Source organism: Lissotriton helveticus, chromosome 5_1 (assembly GCF_964261635.1).
Source record: "Lissotriton helveticus chromosome 5_1, aLisHel1.1, whole genome shotgun sequence".
Lineage (NCBI taxonomy): Eukaryota > Metazoa > Chordata > Amphibia > Caudata > Salamandridae > Lissotriton > Lissotriton helveticus.
In genome coordinates, this window is record NC_136065.1 from 1,168,054,860 (window position 1) to 1,168,077,213 (window position 22,354).

General features: G+C 44.8%; 1 protein-coding gene across 1 annotated transcript in view; it reads right to left on the minus strand.

Annotated features, from left to right (window-relative positions):
• DCLRE1A (DNA cross-link repair 1A) overlaps window positions 1-22,354 on the minus strand; it is a 133,188-nt gene that overhangs the window by 44,436 nt on the left and 66,398 nt on the right. The window contains exons 3-5 of the mRNA XM_078643859.1: window positions 19,576-19,709; window positions 11,761-11,879; window positions 5,889-6,032 (exon numbers count right to left, since the gene is read on the minus strand). Coding sequence (XP_078499985.1) covers window positions 5,889-6,032; window positions 11,761-11,879; window positions 19,576-19,709 — 397 coding nt within the window. The remainder of the gene's footprint in view (window positions 1-5,888; window positions 6,033-11,760; window positions 11,880-19,575; window positions 19,710-22,354) is intronic.

A 22,354-nucleotide genomic window follows, 5' to 3' on the forward strand; every position in this document is an offset into this window, starting at 1 on the left:
ACCTTTCCATCTTTCCCTTCCACACCTCTCTCACACGCTCCCCACTGTTCGCTTTTCTTCCCTTTCTCCTCTTTTCACTTTTCCTTCTCATCACGTTCCACTCCAATCTTGCAATCCCAAACTCTGCTTTCCACATTTCTCTTCACGTTGTCTACTGCATCTATCTTTGCCTTTAGACCTCTCCTCCTCCCTCACTCTCACTTTAAATTTTTTCCTTCTTGCCCATATGTTTATATCTACTCCAGGAATCGGTGTTCTCTCTCAGGGTCATAAATTGAAATCTTGGTGTGGCCACTCAGCCTTTCATCTTTAGATAAAATTAGTGCAGTTGAGCTAGATAGCAACATTTTTAATTTGGTGTCAAGGCCCCCTCTAGTGACTATGTGCTTTACAAACATACATGGTGTGTTTCTCCCTCTATACCTTCATTTCTTCCTTTCACATTCTTTTATTTCCTCCTTCTTTCATCCATTACTTATTTCCTTACTCCAGTGCTCTTCTTCCTGCCTGCATTTGTTTCTGCCTTCTTTAATGTATTCCTTCCTTCATTCTTTTCTTTCTTTTAAACAGCGCAGTGTAAGCACATTTTTTGTTTGCAAAGCTTCCTCAAGTCCTCAAATGACCTCTCTCTAATTGGAGTTCACTTTTAAGTTGTTGTCATAGGCTTCCAATATGTTATAATATGTTATATTGATTTGTATAGCGCACTAATCACCCAGGAGGGTATCCAGGGATTTGGGCAGGTGTGTAGGTGTGAGGGTAACTTTTGTGAAGAGCCAGCCCTTCATCTTCTTGCGGAACTCAATAAGGGAGGAAGAGGTGACTCAGATGTGCTGAGTCTTGTGGATGTGGGTGGAGCCAATACAGGGAAGTTGGTGGGGCCACCAGAGGGAGTGGGCGGAGCTCGAGGAAGTGGGTGTGTCCTCGTTAAAGACCGAGCGCCTGCACTTCATATTTTACAACTTAAGCACAAGTAATTAAAGTGGACCAGTTTAAACCACACATTACATGAGGCCTTCACCAGTGCTCAGGCCTCCTTCCATCTTGTGTCTTATCGGCGTACCCAAACCCTCCTCCCAGGCTACTCTTGCTTGTGACTGTTCTGGGCATATCCGTAATCATGGATTTGCATAGTTGGGATATCAAGTGTCTTTCCCCTCCAAGCTCCAACAGTGCCCTGAAGTGTCGGGGGCATGTAGGCCCAATGTCCCGAACTGTGTTACTGATGCTCGCATAAAAAGGAATTGTCCCTTCCCCAACCCAAAGTTTCCCTGTGCCATCTCGAAAGAGATCAATGTATCGCTGGGGAATGGGCCTGCTAAGGTCATGCATTCCCCATCTTTCCAACCACTGACATCCACCTCTGATGCTAGGTGCAGGAATGTTGGGAGGTGCTGGAACACAAACTCTTGCAAAGGGGACGTTGTTCAGGACCCCACGCCCCCTCCCCCACTGCTCTTTCCCACAGCATTGCTGGGTGTCTGATCAAATATTGATCCACTGTGTCCCCTCGCACCTCCATGCAGCAGTTGAAGTAGAGTTCTCTCTCGTGTTGTCTGCCAGGAGGTCTTTCTCCCAGTTATTCTCTTCGGTCAGCAAACATGTTGCGTACTGTACCTGCGACGCCATGTAATACAATTCCAAGTTAGGTAGTGCCAAACCCCCCTCTTCCATTGGTAGCTGCAGTGTCTCGGCTTACTTTGTTCCTGCCATCCACCCACACCAATTTTAATACCAAGGAGTGAAGGCTTTTAAACATGGACCTCAGTAGTGTGTCTATTGAAAGCTGAAAGGCGCAAAGGCATCTCGGCAGGAACACCATTTTGGCCACCGACTCCGTGCCCCTTGAGGGACAAGGGTGAGCGTTTTCCACAAGGAGACCGAGTGAGCCAACACCTCCGTCTCCTGATCTAGGTTACATTGCTTTCGTTTTTCTGTGGTATGGACAATCACAACTGCCACGTATCTGAATTGATCTGTCTCCCAGCACAGGGGCATAGATGGGAGCACAATGGGGTCCCGAATCTTAAGAGATCCTATATCACCTTCCCTTGCCGCACTTTTGCAGAGCGTTCGGAGTAGATCAGGCCCACCCATGACCGCAAATCGGGGTTCAAACCCCACCCTCCCAAATGCCTTAGCTAGATCAATGGATACCAAGGCAAGATCCTGCTCACAGTAGTCCACTTTATGGAACATGTGCATGAGCCACCCAAGATTCATCGTGGTGTTCCTACCGGGTATGGACCCAAATCGGTCAGCATTGATTAAACTGCCCATCTCCGGTCCCAGCCTTTGGCCCAAATATTGCATCTAATTTTAATGTCTAGATTTATCATCATGTTTGGGCGGTTGGAGGCCGGATCAGAAAGCTCCGCACTTTGTTTTGGGATTATTGTTATGATATCCTCAGGAAAAGAAAGGGGGAGAATCTTTTTTTCCCAATGCCTCTGCATACACTTCCTGTAGGCGGGGCCACCACTGCTGAAAATGTTTGATAAAACTCAGCAGTGAACCAGTCGCCTGGCGCTTTTCCGGATGGGAGAGATTTAATAGCAGACTCTCTCGTCCACGGTCAGTGGGTTGTCTAGAGTTGGTCTCCCTTCCTCCCTCAACTGCAGGAGCTGCAAATCCCCTAGATACTCCCCTCGTTGCTCTTGGGTAAGGTCTCCCGAGCTAGTGTACGCCTGTTTGAGATGCCCCCTGAACACCTCTACTGTATCGTTCTAGGTGCGCGCCTCTCTTCCACTGGGGTTCACAAGGTAGAGCACCTACAAGTTGGGCAATTCCCGCCTAAGGATCCAAGCTAAGAGTGTTACTGATTTATCTCCCTGCCGGTGTAGCAGTCACTGTATTATGTTAGTGTGTATTTCTCTAACCTGTTAACTGCATCCATAATTAGTTTCAGTAATTCCATTTTGGTGTCCTGCCGTTGCTCTCCCGCTCTTACCTCCCCCTGCAGGGCAGCCAAATCACGTTCCTTCCCTAGGAGTGTCTCCTGAAGGGTGCATCGCACTCCACATGTGAGGTGAGGCTCACACACCTTCCCCTCAGGACCATTTTGAGGGCTTTCCATCCTACCACACTTCTTCCCACCACGGTCCAATTTAGATCAATGTAATCCCCCAGGACCTTCTCCAGTTTCTTTGCCTACCTGGTCTTGTAGTATCTCCAAGGGGAGTCTCCAGGAATAAAGGGTCTGGGGCCTCCTCCCCCACCAGAACTCACGTCACCTGTGTATGATCTGCCAAATATCTTGGCAAGTGCGGTGTCTGTTGTATTTCAGTGCTGTTTGATGTGGTGCCAAGATCCTATCTAGTCGACTATACGTTCCATATGTATTGCTGGTTCCCTGCATGTGTCTCCCGCCAAACATCTCCAAACCTCAGCTGTTTCGTCACTTCGCCAAGCTAGACGTCATTCTTGGTTTAGTCAATTGTCTGGGGTGGCGGACCAGTCCTCCATCAATCACACAGTTAAAGTTTCCCTCCCAAGTCATCCACCCCCACTACAAGGGACAGTATATCTCTCATTGTGGCATAGAAGACCGGATCATCCACCGTGGAACCACAAGGATTCAGGATTTCTATCTCCTGTTCATCTTACATGCCTTGCACTATAGTATGTATCTACCCTCCACGTCTGCCTCCATATACTTCAGTGCAAAGGGAACTCCCGGGGCCAACCATATCGAGACCCTCCTCCAGAAGGATGAATAAGTGGCATTAGGTCTGTCCTCTTCATTCCCCTCACCTTCCCCCCTCCACTTGAGTTTTACAGCTTCCGTGTTAAGTGTCTCCTGGAGACATGTTATACTAGTGTGATGTCATTTGAGGAGTGACAGGACCCTATATCGCTTTTTTGCAGTGCCAAGCCCCTGTACGTTCCAAGTAGTAAATTTATATTTGTTAGAGATCTCCATTTTGGTTTGCGGCCGACCTCTCTCCCATACAATCCCGGGCAAAGTGATGGCTACTTCCCTTCAATACCCTCCCAAAAACCAACTGGATTTAACTAAGTAACATAGAACCCCCCCCCCCCCCCCGAGCTGCTCTGTCTTTGCCCATGGGGGGGGATACTGGGCTGTCTCCCCTTTGTGCGCGGTTGACTCCGGTGGCCCTCCCCGGCAATTGGGCAGTTCGATCTCCTGGACGTCACAATTCTAGCAGCCCCCCAGTTTAAATTTTCCGCTAGGGGTGCTACTGTCACCAGTTCTACATGTCCAGTTCCCCTCGCCACCCGTCGTGCCGTTATGCCTGGGTTATATATGGACACTGCTCTCCTTCTGTGTAATGGCTAACATTTTTTTATTTTATTTCAATTCTCCTGTCCGGTGGGTGGGGAGGCCTCTCTGTGTTGGCCCCCATAGGGTAATCTGCGGGATTTCGTGGGGTGTCGTGGTAGGGCCAGCCTATCTGTTGAGCTCCTGCTGAGGTGCTCTATCTGGCCTCTATCACTGCCCCAGAAACTTAGTTGGATCAGGGGGAGCCACCAGGCCATGCTTACTGGCGATTCCCTCCCCCCGGTCTCACCGTCTTTACAGGGATTGTTCCACTTCAGCTTCTGCTGCCCGCTGCATCCACGGTGTCCGCCCACTGTAGAGTAGCTGCTGCTCCAGATGACGCCACTCTCCGGTCCACTGCTTCTCGTCCTCTTGTGGCCTTGTCTGACGTCCGGCTGCACTCCGTCCTCTGTCATCAGCGGGCTGAAGTTGCCGGCCCACTGCCATCCATCGCAGAGGGCCCAAGCACGTCTGTGCAGAATCGTTCCCCAGTCTCACTGTTCTCGGGTATGCAGACTTGGGCCATCCTGGTCTCTCCGTTGTTTCGAGGACCGCCCGTCTGGGAACTCGCAGCATTGCGGGCCGCTGATTGTGCGTTGGGCCGGAATAAGCCACAGGCTCAGATTCCTCCCAGAGACGCAAACCCCCTCGATCAGTACACTGGTTTCCATTATGGTGTTCCCACCTGCCGTATCGGGTTGTGGAGGTCAAGAGCTCATTGCGGGACAGCATTTTGAAGGATATCAAGGGTTTTACGGAATTGGTCGTGGAAGAGCTCGCCCTGGGAATCTGATAATTAAGGCAGAAGCTTGCATTTAATGTCTAGGGCCTAGTGGAGGCCTACACTAGCTTGGTGGTGTAGGGGTTGCAGGAAAAGGGATGGTTGATGTTTTGGGAGAGGGAAACAATTATCACCCATCACTCGGAGAAACATTGGCTGCCTAAATGAAAGACTGGAATGTGCTGTCAAAGTTGTTTTTCTATATGCAGGCAGAAATAATTATTATTATTTAGCATCATAACCATTATTTTTTCTGGAATTTGTTGAAATAGAGAAAAATGAGGAGTGTTCGCTGGAGATAGTCCTGGCTGTCTGCACATCTGGTCTGAGAGCATTCACTAGGTGTTCAGAGGCTGGTAGCCCCAAGGATCAGGCGCCCTAAAAATTTACAAGATGTATGCAAATTTATAATTTTTAGAGAGGTCTATCAGTTTATCATCTGATGAAGGTACAGCACAGAACTCCTTCCTGAGTCTATATAATGTGTGCAAAGTAGTCGGTTAGCGCAGTTCATGTGAAAAAAAACGACAAATAAACCACACAGAATAAAACATATGCACCCGTCCTATTAACCAGCTGTCAATAAATTCAACGGTGGTCATTCAGTTTCCGGCTCGTTTTGTTCTCATGTACACAGCATAAGACCGGAGGCACTTATGCCACATCAGATTTTCTGATACCTATCCAAGACGTTTTTATAAAATATTCTGAATACAACATACAAAGTCAGAGGTTATCCTGAAATAGAACATTCTGCCCTCCTGGATCTACAGGGACAAATATGCCTTTATGGGATACCTTAACACAACAGTAGTTAACGCTTACGTGGTATCCAGGTACAGAGTGTGTATTTTGCGACCGATCAAGGCAGGGTATTGCTCCATGGAGGCATCGGCCCTGAAGTCGCCAGTGTGCAGGATGGCCGTCCCATTAGGAAGACAGAAAAGCAGTAACACAGCACCTGGACAACTGACGAAAGGGCAATGTGAATTTAGTAAACGGTCACTCGCAGAACACACGTGGCACACAAATTGCAGGTGGAGATATAAACCTCTTTAAACCGTACATTTGAATACTCATTAAACTTCGGTTTAGGTGAGCACAGTCTACCTAGCCCCATTTGCGGATATTCAGCTATTTCAAGCTTCAAAAGATTTGAAGCACAAGCTAGGTCTACATTAGTGCTGGAAACCTGCAGGTTTATGAAAGATAGATTGATGCCACCACTCCCTTACCACGGGACACCCATTTCCTCTGGGGTTTTCTGTTCTCTGAATTGTAGTCTAAAGTTTGTTTGTGGCCTCCATTTCAAATCTCATTCATACATGCGTTTTACTGTATTAACGGTCATTTTGGAGGATTTTAACATGCATTCTATCACAAGTGGACTCCATCACTACCCGCTCAGGAAACAATACATTCAATCTCAGATTTGCCTCCAGCAACTTGGTCTCAATTCCATCTCCGTTTCCTCTAACTTGGTCAGGTCCACTGGACCCCATCCATCTGCAATTCATACCCGTGCTCAACCTGGATCACACTGTTAAATAGGCGGAGCGATATACCAAAGGGGCTAGAATGGGAGGCCTTAAACTTAAAATGAAGTGCAAATTTCAGGCCCTGTTTTTCTTAGAAGTTAGGATTGGTCAGCAACTAGCCCTTTGCCTCCTTGATTACTTTACATTATTTACACAAAATAAAGGTTCTGGTTTTAATTTTTCGACACTAATAGAAATGTACATCCAGGTTACTTCGTTTTTTTTAGAGCTCTGTTTTTGCCAAAATATTCTGGCACATGTAAAAACACAAAGAATCACCAATGAGAGGAGGATGTACATCTCTGCTTCAGGCATCCAACACCTCAAACACTGCTTGCACATTATTCAGGCACGGATGTACAGTGCCGACCTGAAGCTCAACCAAAACAGAATTCTTGTTATTTGCCAACAACAAACAAGATACAGTACAAACCTGCTGCAATGACATGAACCTGGACTACTTTGAAGCTCAACTCTCACCTAATGCCAGGTTACTTGGATTCTCCCTGGACACCATCCTCATGGAACACAACGCCAAAGAGAACCACCACAAAAAACTGCTGGGTACCAGTTTTCTCGTCTAAAGAAAAAAAGTTTTTTCCCCAGAATGTGACTTGAGAATTGCTGTTCACGCTTCCTACTCTCATAGCTGAACACTGGTAATAATCTACTCCATGGTCTCCTAGACTTCACACTTGCACCCCTTAGGGTATCCTGCACACTGTTGCATGCCTCACCCAGGGCCTGAAGAAATATGATCACATCACTCTTATCCTAATGAAACTCCATTGCCATCCCTTACCACCCTGCATAATCTGAAAAACCAGCTTAATTATTTACGAAGCCACCAAGACCAGCACCCCTGCTTATCTTATAGACAAGCTCATCATCTCTTCTGGTTCACTGCATATCACCAGCCAGGACACAGACAGCAGCCAAAACTGTAAACATAAAAGAAAGACAGAAAAACCAAGACAACAGGGCTTTTCCATCCAAGCACCTAGGCTCTGGAACAACTTCCCATATCCATTAGAACTGTCCCAACGCTGCTCCAAATTTGGAGTTGTAGACTCACCTCTTCAAAGAACACTATATAACAATGCATTAACCGTCCACAAGCCAGCGTTCTCTATTATTCTTTGATTTTCACCTTGCCTTTGACAATGTACAGCACTCCACTGTCTTTTGGCTAGGTTTGTGCTATGGAAATACCATATAAATATATACAGTTTTTCTAGACGGAGTTGGAGCATTCACTAGATGGACCAGGGCCTATACATGTACATGAAGTCTGATAATGGGTAGAAAGCACAGAGAAAGGCGTATATTTAGACAAACCCCTCACTTAATTCTTCATAACCACTGGCCTAGTGTTCTTCTCACTATTACCTCAGCAGCTCTGATCCCAAACCACTTCTTAAGTTATATAGAACAGTGTTACTGGTAACTGCAAAGGGTCCAATAGCAAAAAAACAGGGAAGTGCAAGATATACTCCAGTACCTTCAGAAAATCTGGATTTCTCTCAATTCCTGAATACTGGATAAGAGCCCCCATTTTTCCTAAGTGATACATGAACGCCTCGGCTGCTTTCTAGACCTGAAGTGTTGAGGTCAACGTTGACCGGGTCTGTGGATTATGGCAAATCTTGCATTTCTACGGGGCATGGATGCATCGCTTAATTTGCGACTGCATTTGTCCCGACACCCATGAATGGATCTATAGCTGCACAGCATGGACTCACATGAGTAATCTCAGCCATTAGCAGCCATAATTCAGTGGCCAAACTGTATACATGCCATGAGAGCAGCCTTTTGTTTTGCAGACCCCTCCACCAGTGACAGTTTATTAGGGCGCGCAGAGTACCACAGAGTAACAAAGCATGGATAAAACACCGCTTGGTTAATGCTAAAGTACTCTCTTGGAGCCATATGATCCTGTATCCACATTGGATACAATGTGTCTCAAACACAGCACTGACCTCAACAGTAGATGACATGAACAAAAATAGGTAAGGTTCTTCGAATAAAGGCGTCCCTTGTAGCTGTGTGGAAAACTGTGATCAACATTTTTATGAGCAGTGAAAAAACATTTTGTTCCTTCAAGGCAAATCTGCATGCATCTGAAAATAGCTGAATACTTTGTATTTTTACCTTACGGTCAACCTCAATAAAGTCAAATGTACTCAATCCCATGAGCTCAGCTGCGAAAGAGTGAGCACTATGTTCCCTTACAGTTGTCCAAGCCGGCACACAGTGGCTCAAGATAATTTTTTCTAGGCAGAATTAATTTTTGGACACCTTTAGGTCGAGCGAGCAAGAGCCACTAGGTGGTGTCAGAGTTCACTCCATCAATTAGCATGTAAGCAGTTTACATAAGAGTGTTTACAAGTGGTTGCAGCGGTCCGGTAACAGTCTCTCCTGATATTGCTAGGACCCCCAAGCACAAGAACCAAAACATAGGTCTTTGGGGTAGGGCCCAGACAGGTGCATCCCGGGCCACTCCATCCAGAGTACCATTACACACAAGGCTTTGTGATAACGTCCACAGCCAGGCAGTCAAGGGACCTGGGAGAAAGCATAGGCCTAGTTGAACCCTCTGGACCTCGCAGTCTTCAGGGGATGCAGACACATCGGTACAAGACTTTGCAACACTCACCTACTACAAAAAAATTAAAGCATTAACAGTGATCACTGTAACAGAACTCTTTAAAAGAACTGCGATAACTCACTGCGTGAAAGCTTATTTCCAGAGAGGATTTTTAGACCTTTCAAACCAAACTTGTGCAAAGGTGGGGGCGTGCATGGCCAAGCGCTCATTTATGAACAATATTAATACTTGAGAAATAGAGTTCTCGTCCACAGTGACTGATGCGGTCTGCCAACTACCACCTTAGTAAGAAATAAATAGAGGGTCTGGATGCACCAGTAAGGAAAATTCTGCAACGGCTTAAATTATCTGAATTAACGCCGTACTGGTGAACAGCAGCATTAGTATGCACCTACCATCTGGAAAAGAAAACCTACGGCATTGAAAACGGGTATAGGTCTCGGGAGAAAACCCCCTCATTGAGGCACAAGAGAGCAATCTGTTGCTTGGGAGATCTGGGGAGGCTTGTGCGAGAGGATCTTCCAATTGAATCATATTCAGAACAGGTGGATAAGCCATCTAACGACACACCCATTAATGAACACTCCAGTCCACCTTCTCTCCTCCCCCCCCCAAAAAAAAAGAGGATATATGAGTGCATATACCAGAGGGAAGAAGGCCACAAAAAACATCTCCATGAGGTATAGCAGAAACATTTCAGTAGTCAACACGGACCTATCCGTGAAATCCTTTAGGGACACAGGCACAGTCCGAGTCGGACTGGTCTATAGGGTATCAGGCAGTGCCCGAAGGTCGGTCCGACAGGTTGGTTTGAGGGTTGTATTTTTGGCCTGTCTTATAGATTTTTTTATCCGTTTTTACAGTTGTTTCCCCCACTGCTAAAGCAAACATTGCCTCCAGTAAGTTCAGATCCATACAGTCTTCCATACCTTGCGTCTGCTCCACTTGCAGACTTAGCTATCTAATAGACCAATGGAGACAACTTATTTTGTGCATCCAGTAGAGGAAGGAACAAGATTATACAGGGCAGTCTTACTTACCGGTTGGTTTGGCATGTTAAAGTTGCAGCCCAAGATGGAGGCTGTGGAGGCTGTGCAGTCTTGATAGTCATGCTGAAGGGCAGCTATTTGCAGCTCATGCACAAAACAGTCAATTTGTGCTAAAAGGTATGCAAAACTGTTAGCTACGTGGACCTAGAGAGTGATGATTTGCACAGGGTAGCAGCAGGAATATGCAAGGAAAAAGGAGAGTCCGTGGTCTAGTGTTCAACTGTTCTCAATGGGAACAAACCATTTTGAGGCTACATGGACGCCACCAGGTTGGGTAGCTCATCACTTTATGTATAGGGTTGTGCAAACCACAATCCTATTACACGGGGGAAGGAAGATTGGGGGGGCAGCTTTTGAAAAATGTTTGATTTTACCAGGGAGAGCCAGTAGGCTACTTCTACAACTCTACACAGGTGGGAAAGAAAACGCGGTTCCTAAATTACAATCCCTCGGCACCGGTCATATCATAACCTGGTTAGGTAGAGATTTGTTTCACGTTAAAAGGGAAGAGGGCAGCAAACAGACACACCTTTTCCAGTAGAGTCAAGAATTCTGCTGGGAGAACAACAAAAAAGCATGAGAGTATAGAGTGGACCTGTGACATGTCTCCGTGGACAAATACATACTGTGGTCCTGCCAGAAGGGATTAAAGTAAGAGCAGGGAGCACAACACATGTTCTGTGCCATGGACCTCGGACCTTAAACGCCTGCACTGCTGCTGGGTGGGCAACCAGTGGCTGGTGTACATGGAGGACTAGCTAGAGCCAGCATGGCCCAGTCATCCATGAGCCTGTGCACTCCTCGCGACTGGAGAACCACAGAGGTCAAGTAAGAGGGTAAGTTGGTGGTGGAAGAACTGATGGGACAGCAGCAGTCAGGCTCATCAGCAGCTTGAGCTGCGCAGCGTTTCATTGGTTTACTCACAGCCTCGGTGGGAGAGGTGTGCTCAGTGGACTTGCAAACGAGCAGGTTGCCTGACAAGTCATGAATGGCTAAAAGGCAGCAGAATACAGTATAGGCTAGGCACGAGCACAGCAAAAAAAGAAATTCACATTCACAATTTGGGCAGTTTACAACTTATCATCCGAGGATATGCCTGGTGTACCTGCTGCTGTGACCAAACTATGCGCTCTATCTTCGTCCTCACGAGCATGCATATTTATGGTCTTGGGTTACATACTGCTCCTAATATAAGAGACTGCCTTATAGGGCACTGTGGTGATTCTTCAGTCTTGACCCACTCCAATTTCAACCCACTGGGAACCCACAAATAACACAATTATTAAAAAAGAGAAACCGCTTGAGGAACAGCTTCACTATGGCCGTGGGAAGGTAGGGGCGCAGAGCTGCCTAAGAAATCACTGCTCCCACTATCACACAAGTAATCACATGCAGATGAGTCATCAAGCCCCAAATGTATATACGGTTAAGGAACTAGCCACTAGAAACTGGGACATGGACAAAGATAAAGTGAAGCATTTCCTAATAAGAGGTCCTCTTACTGATTTGCTTCCAGCAGCACAACCTTGATCCCATCTACGACACATTCTGTATCCATCGGCAGTGTGTTTATGAATCGTTCTTCCACCCTAAGTTTGGCTTTCACCAAATTGCCAGTTATCTGCAAAGAAAAGGGTTTCGAATTATACATAATACGTGCCAGATCATGCGTTCATGACAAGACTGTAGGAATTCTGCTGGCTTCTGAATAAGGGTGCATGGAATGCAATCACAGGCTCCCTTGTGTCTAACAAAACACTGAAAAATCTGTGGTTTTCACTCTCAAATATAAAGAAATCATTATTTAAGGACATTACTTACCAATATGTGTAGCCATATTGAAGTTGTTTCTATCAGAAAACCGGCTTGTGCTGAAAATATATCCCAACCCCCAAATCCACTCTAGGCTGCTCTCCTTTCCTTTTATGATACTAATAAGAGAAGGAGACTTTATGTACATTTATGCTATCAAAGTGATTTGCCCAAAGAGCAAAAGTAAGCCCAGACATGGGTACCTAGCTCACTGTGCCACAGAGTCGATCCGCACCTCACCACCACGACCAGGTGAAACTGGGAGCGCATATAATCAAAGGATTGCAGGCAACACAGTCCCTTATGGGTAGGCCAAAGACTGAAGGGAGTATGATCAGTTCCAATCTGAAATGGCAGGCATGCTAAAAACTGTTGAATGTAGTGTACCAGATTTACTACAAGTGGCTACGGTATAGGTCATCCATCACTTTAGTCGTGTCATTTGCAAGCCACGAAAACGTGCATGGAGTTTTACAAGATCTGTAAATTAGCCACCTCCCCAAAGGGAGGCAGCCTGTGAAATCCAGATAACACTCCCTTGCTAAAATAGTCCTACTGATATATGCAAGATAGGTCGAAGTTCTTTAGGGAATATCTTTGGTGCATTGCTGCGCTTTAGCAGACAATTATGATACAAAGAGGATTATTGCTTTCAAAGCAAGAACTGTGTTTACTTTTACTACCAATTGAAATTGGTAACTTGACCCATTAACACTGCTCTTATTTTTGCATCGTTTTATTAATTTTACTTAAACTGCATGCGAATGATTCATGTTTTTCCTTCTTAAGATCATTGTTGCTCGGTTTTTCTGTTTCACATTCATCTTATCAAGGAGTAGTCTGGTGCTACGACCAAGTGACCAATGGTCAACCAAGGTAGCTGCAGTGGATCCTTTTCACCACTAAGTGATTGTCTGGTTGTATTGCACCTCAGCAAGAACGTTCAGAAGAGGGTTAGCAAAGGTTGTGGGAAAGACTCAGAAACAGTTAACTGACTCTGCATTGTTTGTATATGTTAACAAGGAATTTGAAAGACATTAAAGATGTGGGGAATTGAACAACATGGTATCAAGAAACAGTATTGCTAGTCATGGAATCAACAAGCAACATTGGATATATAAACTAGAGCCAAGTAAATAAGATGTACCTAGCCAAAAATCCCAAAAGTAGCCAAAAATGAAAATCTTACAAGTTTGTATGCACTGTATATTTTTCTGCATTATTAATGTGCAAGCAATATGAGGGCTTACTTTTGAATTTATATGTGCATGCTGACATGATACTGCACTTGAAATACATTTCTCTTGACCAATAAAATGTGTTTCCTGCCTCTTGCTAACTAGGCGTAAATGTAAGCCTAAACAATATCTTGTTCAAAATGCATTTCTCCTCCAGCATGTACACTGTTCATTATTTTTGCAGCACACAGTCAAGCAGTCTCACGTTTATTCCCACTAACTTTGTTTTGTTCTCGATTAAAACTTTCCTGTATGGCCATAAAATATTATTTTCCTCATTGTACCCTAGATATTCATAATACCTTGCTGATCGTTATGCAACTAGTTTGTCCTGTCATCTCTGGAGGACATTAACGCAGAGTGGGCAAAATCAATATTCATGTAGTAGGATAGTGCTTAGATGCTAAGGCAATACTAGGTTTCATAAAACTGCGCACTGATTTGCTCAAAATGCAGTCTGCTCACACCAGGATGAGTCTGCAGATCCAATAATTTTTATTTGAGTTTTGCCACTCACTTGGGACTTAAAATACTTTTTCTGATTTGCACATTATTCTGCAATGGCCTAGTCCGAGAGCCTTAGTGGTATTAAATTCATGTATTTAAATGTTTTTATTTCTGTACCTTGCAGTTTTAATTTTTGAAATACAGCTTTTAAATTGTATTCCTGAGCTAGAACTTGATCACCAAGTAGGCCCTTAATTAACTGACAGTATTTTGAAATGCTGTGGAGTGCCTTCTCAGGGACACATGGCCTCCCTTCAACGGTCTACGATTCATCAACCTGTGGGTGAGCTACTGAGGTAATATTTAGGGGTGTATACATTTAGGGATTTCCGCACCCAAAAAGGCGCACAAGAATGAAATCATAAGAACAAATAAATAAATAAATAAATAAATAAATAAATGACAGAACTGAAAAGAAGCCTGCGACAGATAGGAAAAAGACCTGGGTAACAAAGAATACAAAAAGTAGAAAACTCCTAGTTTTAAGAAAGTTATTCTGTCGTGTGGGGAGGGTAGGGCAAAGTACCAGCACTGAAGTAGTTCAGGAAACAAAATACACTTGCAGAAAAAAATACTTTAAAAAATTGAGGAACGTCACAAAACCAAGTCTTAGTATTTAGTTATGGTCTAAAGTACAACATCCATCAAACATTGCTTTATTTGAGCCTGAGGTTTCTGGTGCTCGGCACCAGCACTTCATGGTCAACACAGGCTCTTGACAGTCTGCTACATGACGGAGCTGTTTGTCTAATAGAGACATGGGACTCTCCCACTCCGCGTATTTACAAGCAAGTGGAGTGACCATGCAAACAGTGTATGTCCTGTTTGTAAATTGGCTGATGAGACTGAGCTTCATATAATCTTTTTTTGCCCTGTATATCATGTAATACGTAGGAAATGGATTATTCCTTTATGCAGAAACTTGAAATTTGCTGAATGTCTGACCGCTTTCAGAGTCCTTAAAACAGACCTGTCTAACCACATTGTATTTACAGTAGCCAAGTACCTTGGTGCCGTGTGGTCCATGAGGAGTAAATGTATCAAGGCCGCTTAACAAACAAAATACATTACAATGTGATGAAATTTTTTGTAATAGTCTGGATGTATTTTACAACATTTTAATTGTTTTTATGTATGTCATATGTCTTTTATGGTAAAACATTTTACCGAAATAAAGAATAATAAAGTAAAAAGTAAAGTTTGTCTAATATAGAGACTAGCACAACAACGGTTTGGAATTGATCCAATATACCTTTAAATGGCTATTATTTGCCTTCCAAGACATTTCTACAGCTCTGAGAGCTTGTAGTAGTCTGAATTGTCACACTTGTGGGGTTTCAGAGTGCATAGTTGTGTTGGTTCAGTCATAAGGTGACGCTGACCGGAGCAAGTGGCTGGTGCAAGCTGCAGTGGCCTCCGGACCAGGGCCTGGCCCTTATTTTTTTTAAAAGTACTGAAAAAACAGACACTGCTCTAAATACAGCTTTGTCAGGTCTAATCTTGGGATTATACTAAAGGTGGGCGGTTAACTTTGCTCCACCAGGGGAGTTAGCTGAGTATTAAAGTTTTCAAAAACTCAGCGAGCGGAGTTTACTGGTACCAGCCACTTAAAAGGAGTGAGCAGACTGACCTCCGAAATGGTGGTTGTCTCAGTGTCCACGGCAGTACAGCCCGGCTGGCAGTCTCCTAGCCGCCACTGCCTTACCTGCTCCTGCTGCTGGCTGCAGAGTCGACTTGTGACTCCTCTGCTGCTCCAGCTCGGAGGACATTCAATTAAGGTGGGAGCCGTAGCCACTTTAGTGCTGCGGCTAAGCTAACCCTTCCCAAACTCAGACAGCAAGAACTGTAGTGCGCGTGGCGTATTGCGTGAAGGCATGCCTGTCCCGATGAAATCTCACGATAGGGTCAGGCATGCCTTCACGCAATACAGCATGCACATTGCAGTTCTTGCGGTCTGGGTTGGGGTTAGCTAAGCTTAGCTGCTGCACTAGGGTGGCTGAGCCTCCCGCCTTGATAGAATTTCCTCAAGCCGGAGCAGCGGAGGGCGAGGCTCAGGCTTCTAAGTGGAGTCAACACTGCAGCCAGCCCAGCACTGCAGGAAGGCAGTGGCAGCTAGGAGACTGCCAGCCGAGCTGCACTGCCATGGACAGCAGGGGCCGCCATACCCACCCACCAAGGAGGAGGCTCAGACTCAGGTGAGGTCAAAGGCTTTACTACACGAGTGAGCAGGGGGAGCGGGGATGGAGGGTCAATGATGGTGCAAGGAGTTACTCCACAAGGCCATGGAACTCCGCAGAAATTCAGTTTTCCAGTAATGAAGTGTAATTCTACGGAGAACAATTCTGCTAGCTCCACCCAGGATGAGATTATACTTTTCATAACTATACACATCAACCCACTTTGTACATTTTCATTAAGTAGGCACCAGGGTACTTTGCAAGACTACCCATCATTGCACAAATCGCACTCTAAACAGAAGTAATTGGCTAGGCAGAGAACCAACAGCTTTCTTCCAATTTTCTAAGTATGCTACACCACAAAGAGATGCACGGTTATAAAAACGAGCATTTGCAAAGCCAATAGATCTTGCCTTTGGGACCTTATAAGTATTTAGGTATGCAGCACAATATCCTTGGCGCAACAACATCAACTGTTGTATGGCTAAACACTTATAAGGTCCCAAAGGTGAGACCTATTGGCTATGCCAAGGCTTGCTTATGTCTGCGGTGGGTGCACCTCACTAAGATGGCGGCAACAAGGTCGTAGGAAGTTGACGGACATATCTGGAGGTTTGGCCAGCCTGTGGCAGCATCACAATGCACGGCAAGAACTTTCGGATGACCGTCACGGTGCCAGCAGACATGGTGGAAGGCTCTAGGGTTGCGTATAATACATCAATTTGTATGCTATATGCAAATTGGCTGTATTTTAGTCCGACCGGGGCAGAATTAAATTGGGTGAGGTCCTCATTCATTTAATTAGTGAGACTGCCAGGCGTTACTAAGACATGGTGGTGCATCAGTGTTGTCGATGCCGCCCCAGGTTCACCATGGCCTAAGTGCACCCCATTGATCCGACAGAGGAAACAGTCTAACCAAATGGCTCTGTGTTTTATTAGCTCACTGGTGATATCTGTGGTGGGAGCTTGTCGGGGGCTGTTCCCATAGGGAGACTGGTCAAGACTTATTTGTATGTGGCTGAGTGTAACCTGGAATGGCATGGGGAGACATTTTTTTTTTTTAAATGAGGAATTAGGCCCAGAACTCTGTACTGGGGTGAATGTTTGACATTGATCAGCATTAAGTCCATCAATTGTTCATTTTGCATTGGTCACCCCAAGTGGGATGGGAATGCCCAGACGTGTTCCTGTGCTCACCATGCCACTGGAGTCAAGCTAGCCTGGCTGATGAGTAGTGATACCCAGACACCGGTCCTAGGAGGTTGTGCTCACCATGCCACTGGAGTCAAGCTAGCCTGGCTGATGAGTAGTGATACCCAGACACCGGTCCTAGGAGGTTTGTTTCCAGGCCAGGGAAGTCCTGATCTGGCAATTCAGGCAGTGGACTGTTCCCATAGGGAGCAGGGTCAAGACTGATTCAAATATGGCTGGGTTTAAACTGGAATGGCATGATGTGCGAAAAGTTTAGGTTCAGATCTCTAAACTAGGGTGAATGTTTGACATTGTTCAGCATGGAGTCCATTAATTGTCCTTTTTGCATTTGGAGAATCAAATGGTCATCAAAAACTTGCCACCACAATATGACATTTATGCAGGAACGCTGTTTGCGGAATATTGCAGACAGGGGTAGTAACAGATAACTTATGGGGCGAAGGTAGTGGAAATGGCACTAACATTAGAAAGAGCATCCCGCAAGGTAAAAAGCCTGGGTGTTAACCACTGCCAGCTTCCTTCTTTCCTCGCAATGGCTTCAATCCGGAGGATAAAGGTGGGGGAAGACCACAGATGCTCTTAGCTTGGACGACGCTTCAAATGATTATCAATCCATTTTGTAAACTTTCATTGACGGAATCACAGCCCTGCATCTGGTCTTTCAAATGAAAACCATCACCTTATATCTCATGGGGGTGGAAAACACACTCCCTCCCTGATTAAAAGAAAGAAAAGAAAAACGCTGGGGTGGTGGCTGATCCCCCCCCTCCCGGATTACAGTTCTAGCGTATTGAAATGACAAAAGTGCGGTTACTGCGGAGAGAGAGTAGAGCCAAATTGCACATGGTCAGGCGCCATTGGTTGCGTCGTAGACAGGAGCCCTGCCTTCTAAAGCTATAGGTTGTGCGGCATACATTGTATAAAGGCCAAAAGCACTTTGGTTTTAAATCCTTTGCCATTTTATTAAGCCTACAACTAAGCTTTATGGCGTTGTGTGTTCGGCGAATTATGTTCCCAACTTGCGGCTCTCAGGGAAGCAGTTGATTACTTCTTGGTTAGTAGTGCAGTTCGTCTCCAGTTCTAACCGTGCCAATTTCAATTTAATTTCTTATTGCTTTGTTCATAAATGTGGGCATTTAGCCAACGGCCTCATGGCGAGGGGTGTCTTCGGCACAAGTATTAGTGCGAACTGATAACATGTACTGGGACGATGACAATCTAAGTTTTATTTCAAATAGCATAACCGCACATATCTTGACACACCAGTTCATTTAGTGCAGTAATGCAGCATAGCTTCTTGACACTGTGCTGGTGACTCACAGGCTCTTCGAATGCCCGCTCAGATTGTGTGGCTTTGTAAATATACACATTTTAGGCAGGCATTAATAGCTCTGGAAGCTAAGGTCTTATATTTACAGCCTGGGATTTTTTTTTTTTTTTAGATCACGCTTGAAAAGAATTTGCCTTTTGTTTTGCCTAGCGCAACACAACATGTTGCTTTGCAGCACTGTAATTGCCTGCAGTAATTACCAAATTCAAAGGTATTTATGAGCGAGTGCAGTAACCAGGCAACCTTACAGCCCAGAAGAACATCATTCACATAGCACAATGGTGGGTGCAAGTCAGCTGTGCTTCATTGCGAAAAAATGCTCATCCCAGTTGTGCACCGATTTAATTGGCTGCGTCAAACAAAAAAAAGTAATTATAGCTCGATGCCAAGTGTTGTGCTATGATGAGCTAGCACTATCTTATAAGAGACTACTACATGTGATACACCCTACACTACCAATTTCAACAGGAGGACAACTGGCCAGGGTGCCTAATTTTACAGTAATTACATAGGCTATTGTAGGCATATAAACACAACAATCCACGTCTTTGCGCCTGGCATCAGAATGTCAAACAAAGCAAAGTCACACTATTTATTAGCACTGGTTTTGGTTGAAAAGCTGTGGGTATTTGCACTGCTCCTGCTCAGTTATTCCCTCTTTATATACATTATAAGGTGGGTGATGTTTCACAACGCTAAGCCACTTGCCCATAACATACAATGCATGACGTTCTGATGCCATCATGTGGCCACTTTTGATATTGCAAGCATCGGTATAAACACACTGACATGATAATGCTTGCACTCGAGCTGGCATCCACAGCAGCGAGCAGGCCATATGTATTCAATTAGCACGCGCGCCGCTGCTCGCTCCCGCCATGTGGATCCCAGCACGAGTGTGCTTGAAAAGAAGCAGACCGATTTCTAAAAGGTCATCTCCTAGAGGAGCTCATGCGCGCTGCCTAGGCAAGACCTAAAAAAGGTAACTTTAGAAGTATGCTATAAAGCTAGGTTTGGCAACACTGGCCATTATACATACCTTGCTGCAATAGATCGGAAACTGAAACTTCTTTGTGAGTCCACCATAATGATCAGAATGAAAGTGCGTTAGGAAGTAGGATGTACAACCTTCTATTTTGCCGTATTGGAAAGCATCTACAGTGAAGCCAGTCCCTGAAAGACAAAATGGTAGATATATTTATTGCTCAACTGACTAGACCACAGGCTACAAGCACGAGAGCAAAAAAACTGATTAATTTAGCTTTTCACAGTTGTTCACCTGCTAAGATTGGTTTCGGCTTTTGGAGATATGCATCGGAGCTTGCTCTCTTTCGGATCAATAGATCAAGGATGACAACTTCAATTTGAAAACAATTCATTCACTTAAGACTAGAAACTTCGACACCATAACTAGTCACGATTCCCCCCCTTCATAAATATACATATGTAGAAAAAAAACAATGTTCTTGCTCAAGAATCTTTCAGCACATTGTTTGAAACTTCTTTCTTAGCGTTTCCCCCTTGATGAGTTCTGAAGAACATTTATAAATTAAACTAAATCACTAGTAGGTCAGTATTTAAGTTAGAGGGCGTATCAGTTCCTTTAGCATTGGCAGGAATCTAGTGGGTAGGATTTCGCTCAGCATTTTAAATCGATTTCAAGCATTGAGAGTGGTCCGTAAGAGATCAGTTCTGTTTCACCTCTTCCCGATTTCAGAAACTATACCATTGTCCCCTCTCTGGTTGTGGCTTAATGCTAGTACTCTCCTCTTGCTGAATTAAATATCTGCCAGAATTTGTCTCAAATGCTCAATCGTTGCACAAATTCCTACTGGTGGGACATCAGATCCTGGCATTTACCCCATAGTCCTAATCTTTACTGGAGCCCTCTTCTCGTCTATATATATCTTCATCTTGGAATGATGACTCATCAAGAGCTAGTATCCAATTGCAGTCTCCTCTGTATACTCCAATGAAGGATTGCTCATCAAGTTCCTCGTGCACTACTTATAAGTAGTCATCACATTCAGCAAAGGCAGTGTTTATTTTGCACTGCAACTACACTAGGTTTACTCGTTTCATTATTAGATGGCCCTTCAATCAGAATTGGCCAACCAGACCAGTAGCCTCCCCACTCCTACGCCCTTTATGTGGTGAACTCTGTTTTCGCTCTTCTCATTTAAGGATAACTGCAATTCTGGGTGTTCAGTCTTCCTCGTTTCAAGGTCTCAGCTTCTTTGGTAATTCCACAATATCAAATATTAGAGTCGGTCTAAAACCACTGTTTTTATAACCATTTGTTTCACTCAACTAGGATTGATGAGGCTGTACCCTTGTTCTCTCTTAAATAATGTTGAATTGCTTAACCTACTGAGTGTTTGAACCCATCTTTAAGTGCCTCTATTTCGAAGTTGGGCTGGTAACCCTTAGTCTACCACACTTCATAGGCGGGAGCAGTGAATTATGATCTGACCAGTTTCTAGATCAATAATCAACATTTGTATATATTTGGGAGGCGTAATTATATTTGAACAGCAGAAATAGCACCTAGCGTTTGGATGGTGAACTCTCCAGGAGTTAATCACACCCACTGGGTATTAAGCGTTCATGCGGTCCTTCTCAGCAATGACCAATGCAATTGGGAGAGGGGCTGTAGGAGGGAAGAGAAGGGATGGGGAGTGAATCTAATTTCACATGTTCTACATTGTTAAAACTCCCTACCCACTATTAGCAGGTAGCGTGTCACTTTTGAAAGGGGTTCCTACATTTCATTCAAGATCATGGGTTGCTCGGATTGCAATATTTTTCCCGTTAAGCCTTTCAGCAATTATAATCTATTGGCCTTCACTATCTTTTATCTCAGCCGCAATTTGGAACGAGGCCATGGGTCGAAACTAAATTAGTGTTTCTCAAGCACAAGCTGAATAGAGGGTGTAAGATCACTGACCTCTCAAACGCTTCGGAAGAAGCTGTCCATCTCTGTGTCAGATAGGTCTCTTGCAGAAAAGCCATTTGTGCGCTTCTCCTTTTAATATAGGTTTGAAACTTCTCTCTTAACAGCATTATTTAGCCCTATCATGCTCTAAGTAAGAAATACAATTTGTGCTTGTTCCCTACTCATCCTAAATACGTTAAACTAGTTTCCGGGACTAGGCAGGCTTGAACTCCATGTGTAGCCATAGTGTTCCCCGTTAGGCGCATATTATAGTAACCCTTAGCAGATTTTGTACTGCCTTCTTGCTCACGTTCCTCCCGTTTAAACTCCTGTAGCTGTTAAACAACAAAAATCCCCAACCACCCCTCCCCCAGGACTGAAAAGCGATGGCACCGACCAATATTTATCGCAAAATGCTTTTCATAGGTAGTCTAGTAGAGCTGGTCGTTAGTGGAGCGGTGGGGGGGGGGGGTTATGGGTGTGTGTCAAATGATACAAGTGCAGCAGGCCCAAGGATGCCCATTAGTGAGCTCATCAAGCGGTCATTAAGTAAGGTACAATTTCTAGTTTCAGAGCAGGTCATCAGTAGTGCTCTGGGGGTCACCTGCGGCAATGGATGTGCTTCCACTGAGCAATGAGACTGATCCAGGACAGAGTTTGTTCCTCCTGTCATTTCAATAGGGACAATTGCCATTGATCTGCTTCCATTGGGAACTTAACCCAGTCCCCCGCCTACTTGGGGCCTGTGAAAAAACACATTTCACTATCAGCCTTTACTTTAAGAATAATAAACGGGCATATTTTGCAGAGTCCAGGATTTTCTTATTATTTATAGAGCGCACTGTGACCAGGCTGGTATCCTGGTGATGAAGCGTGGAGTAAA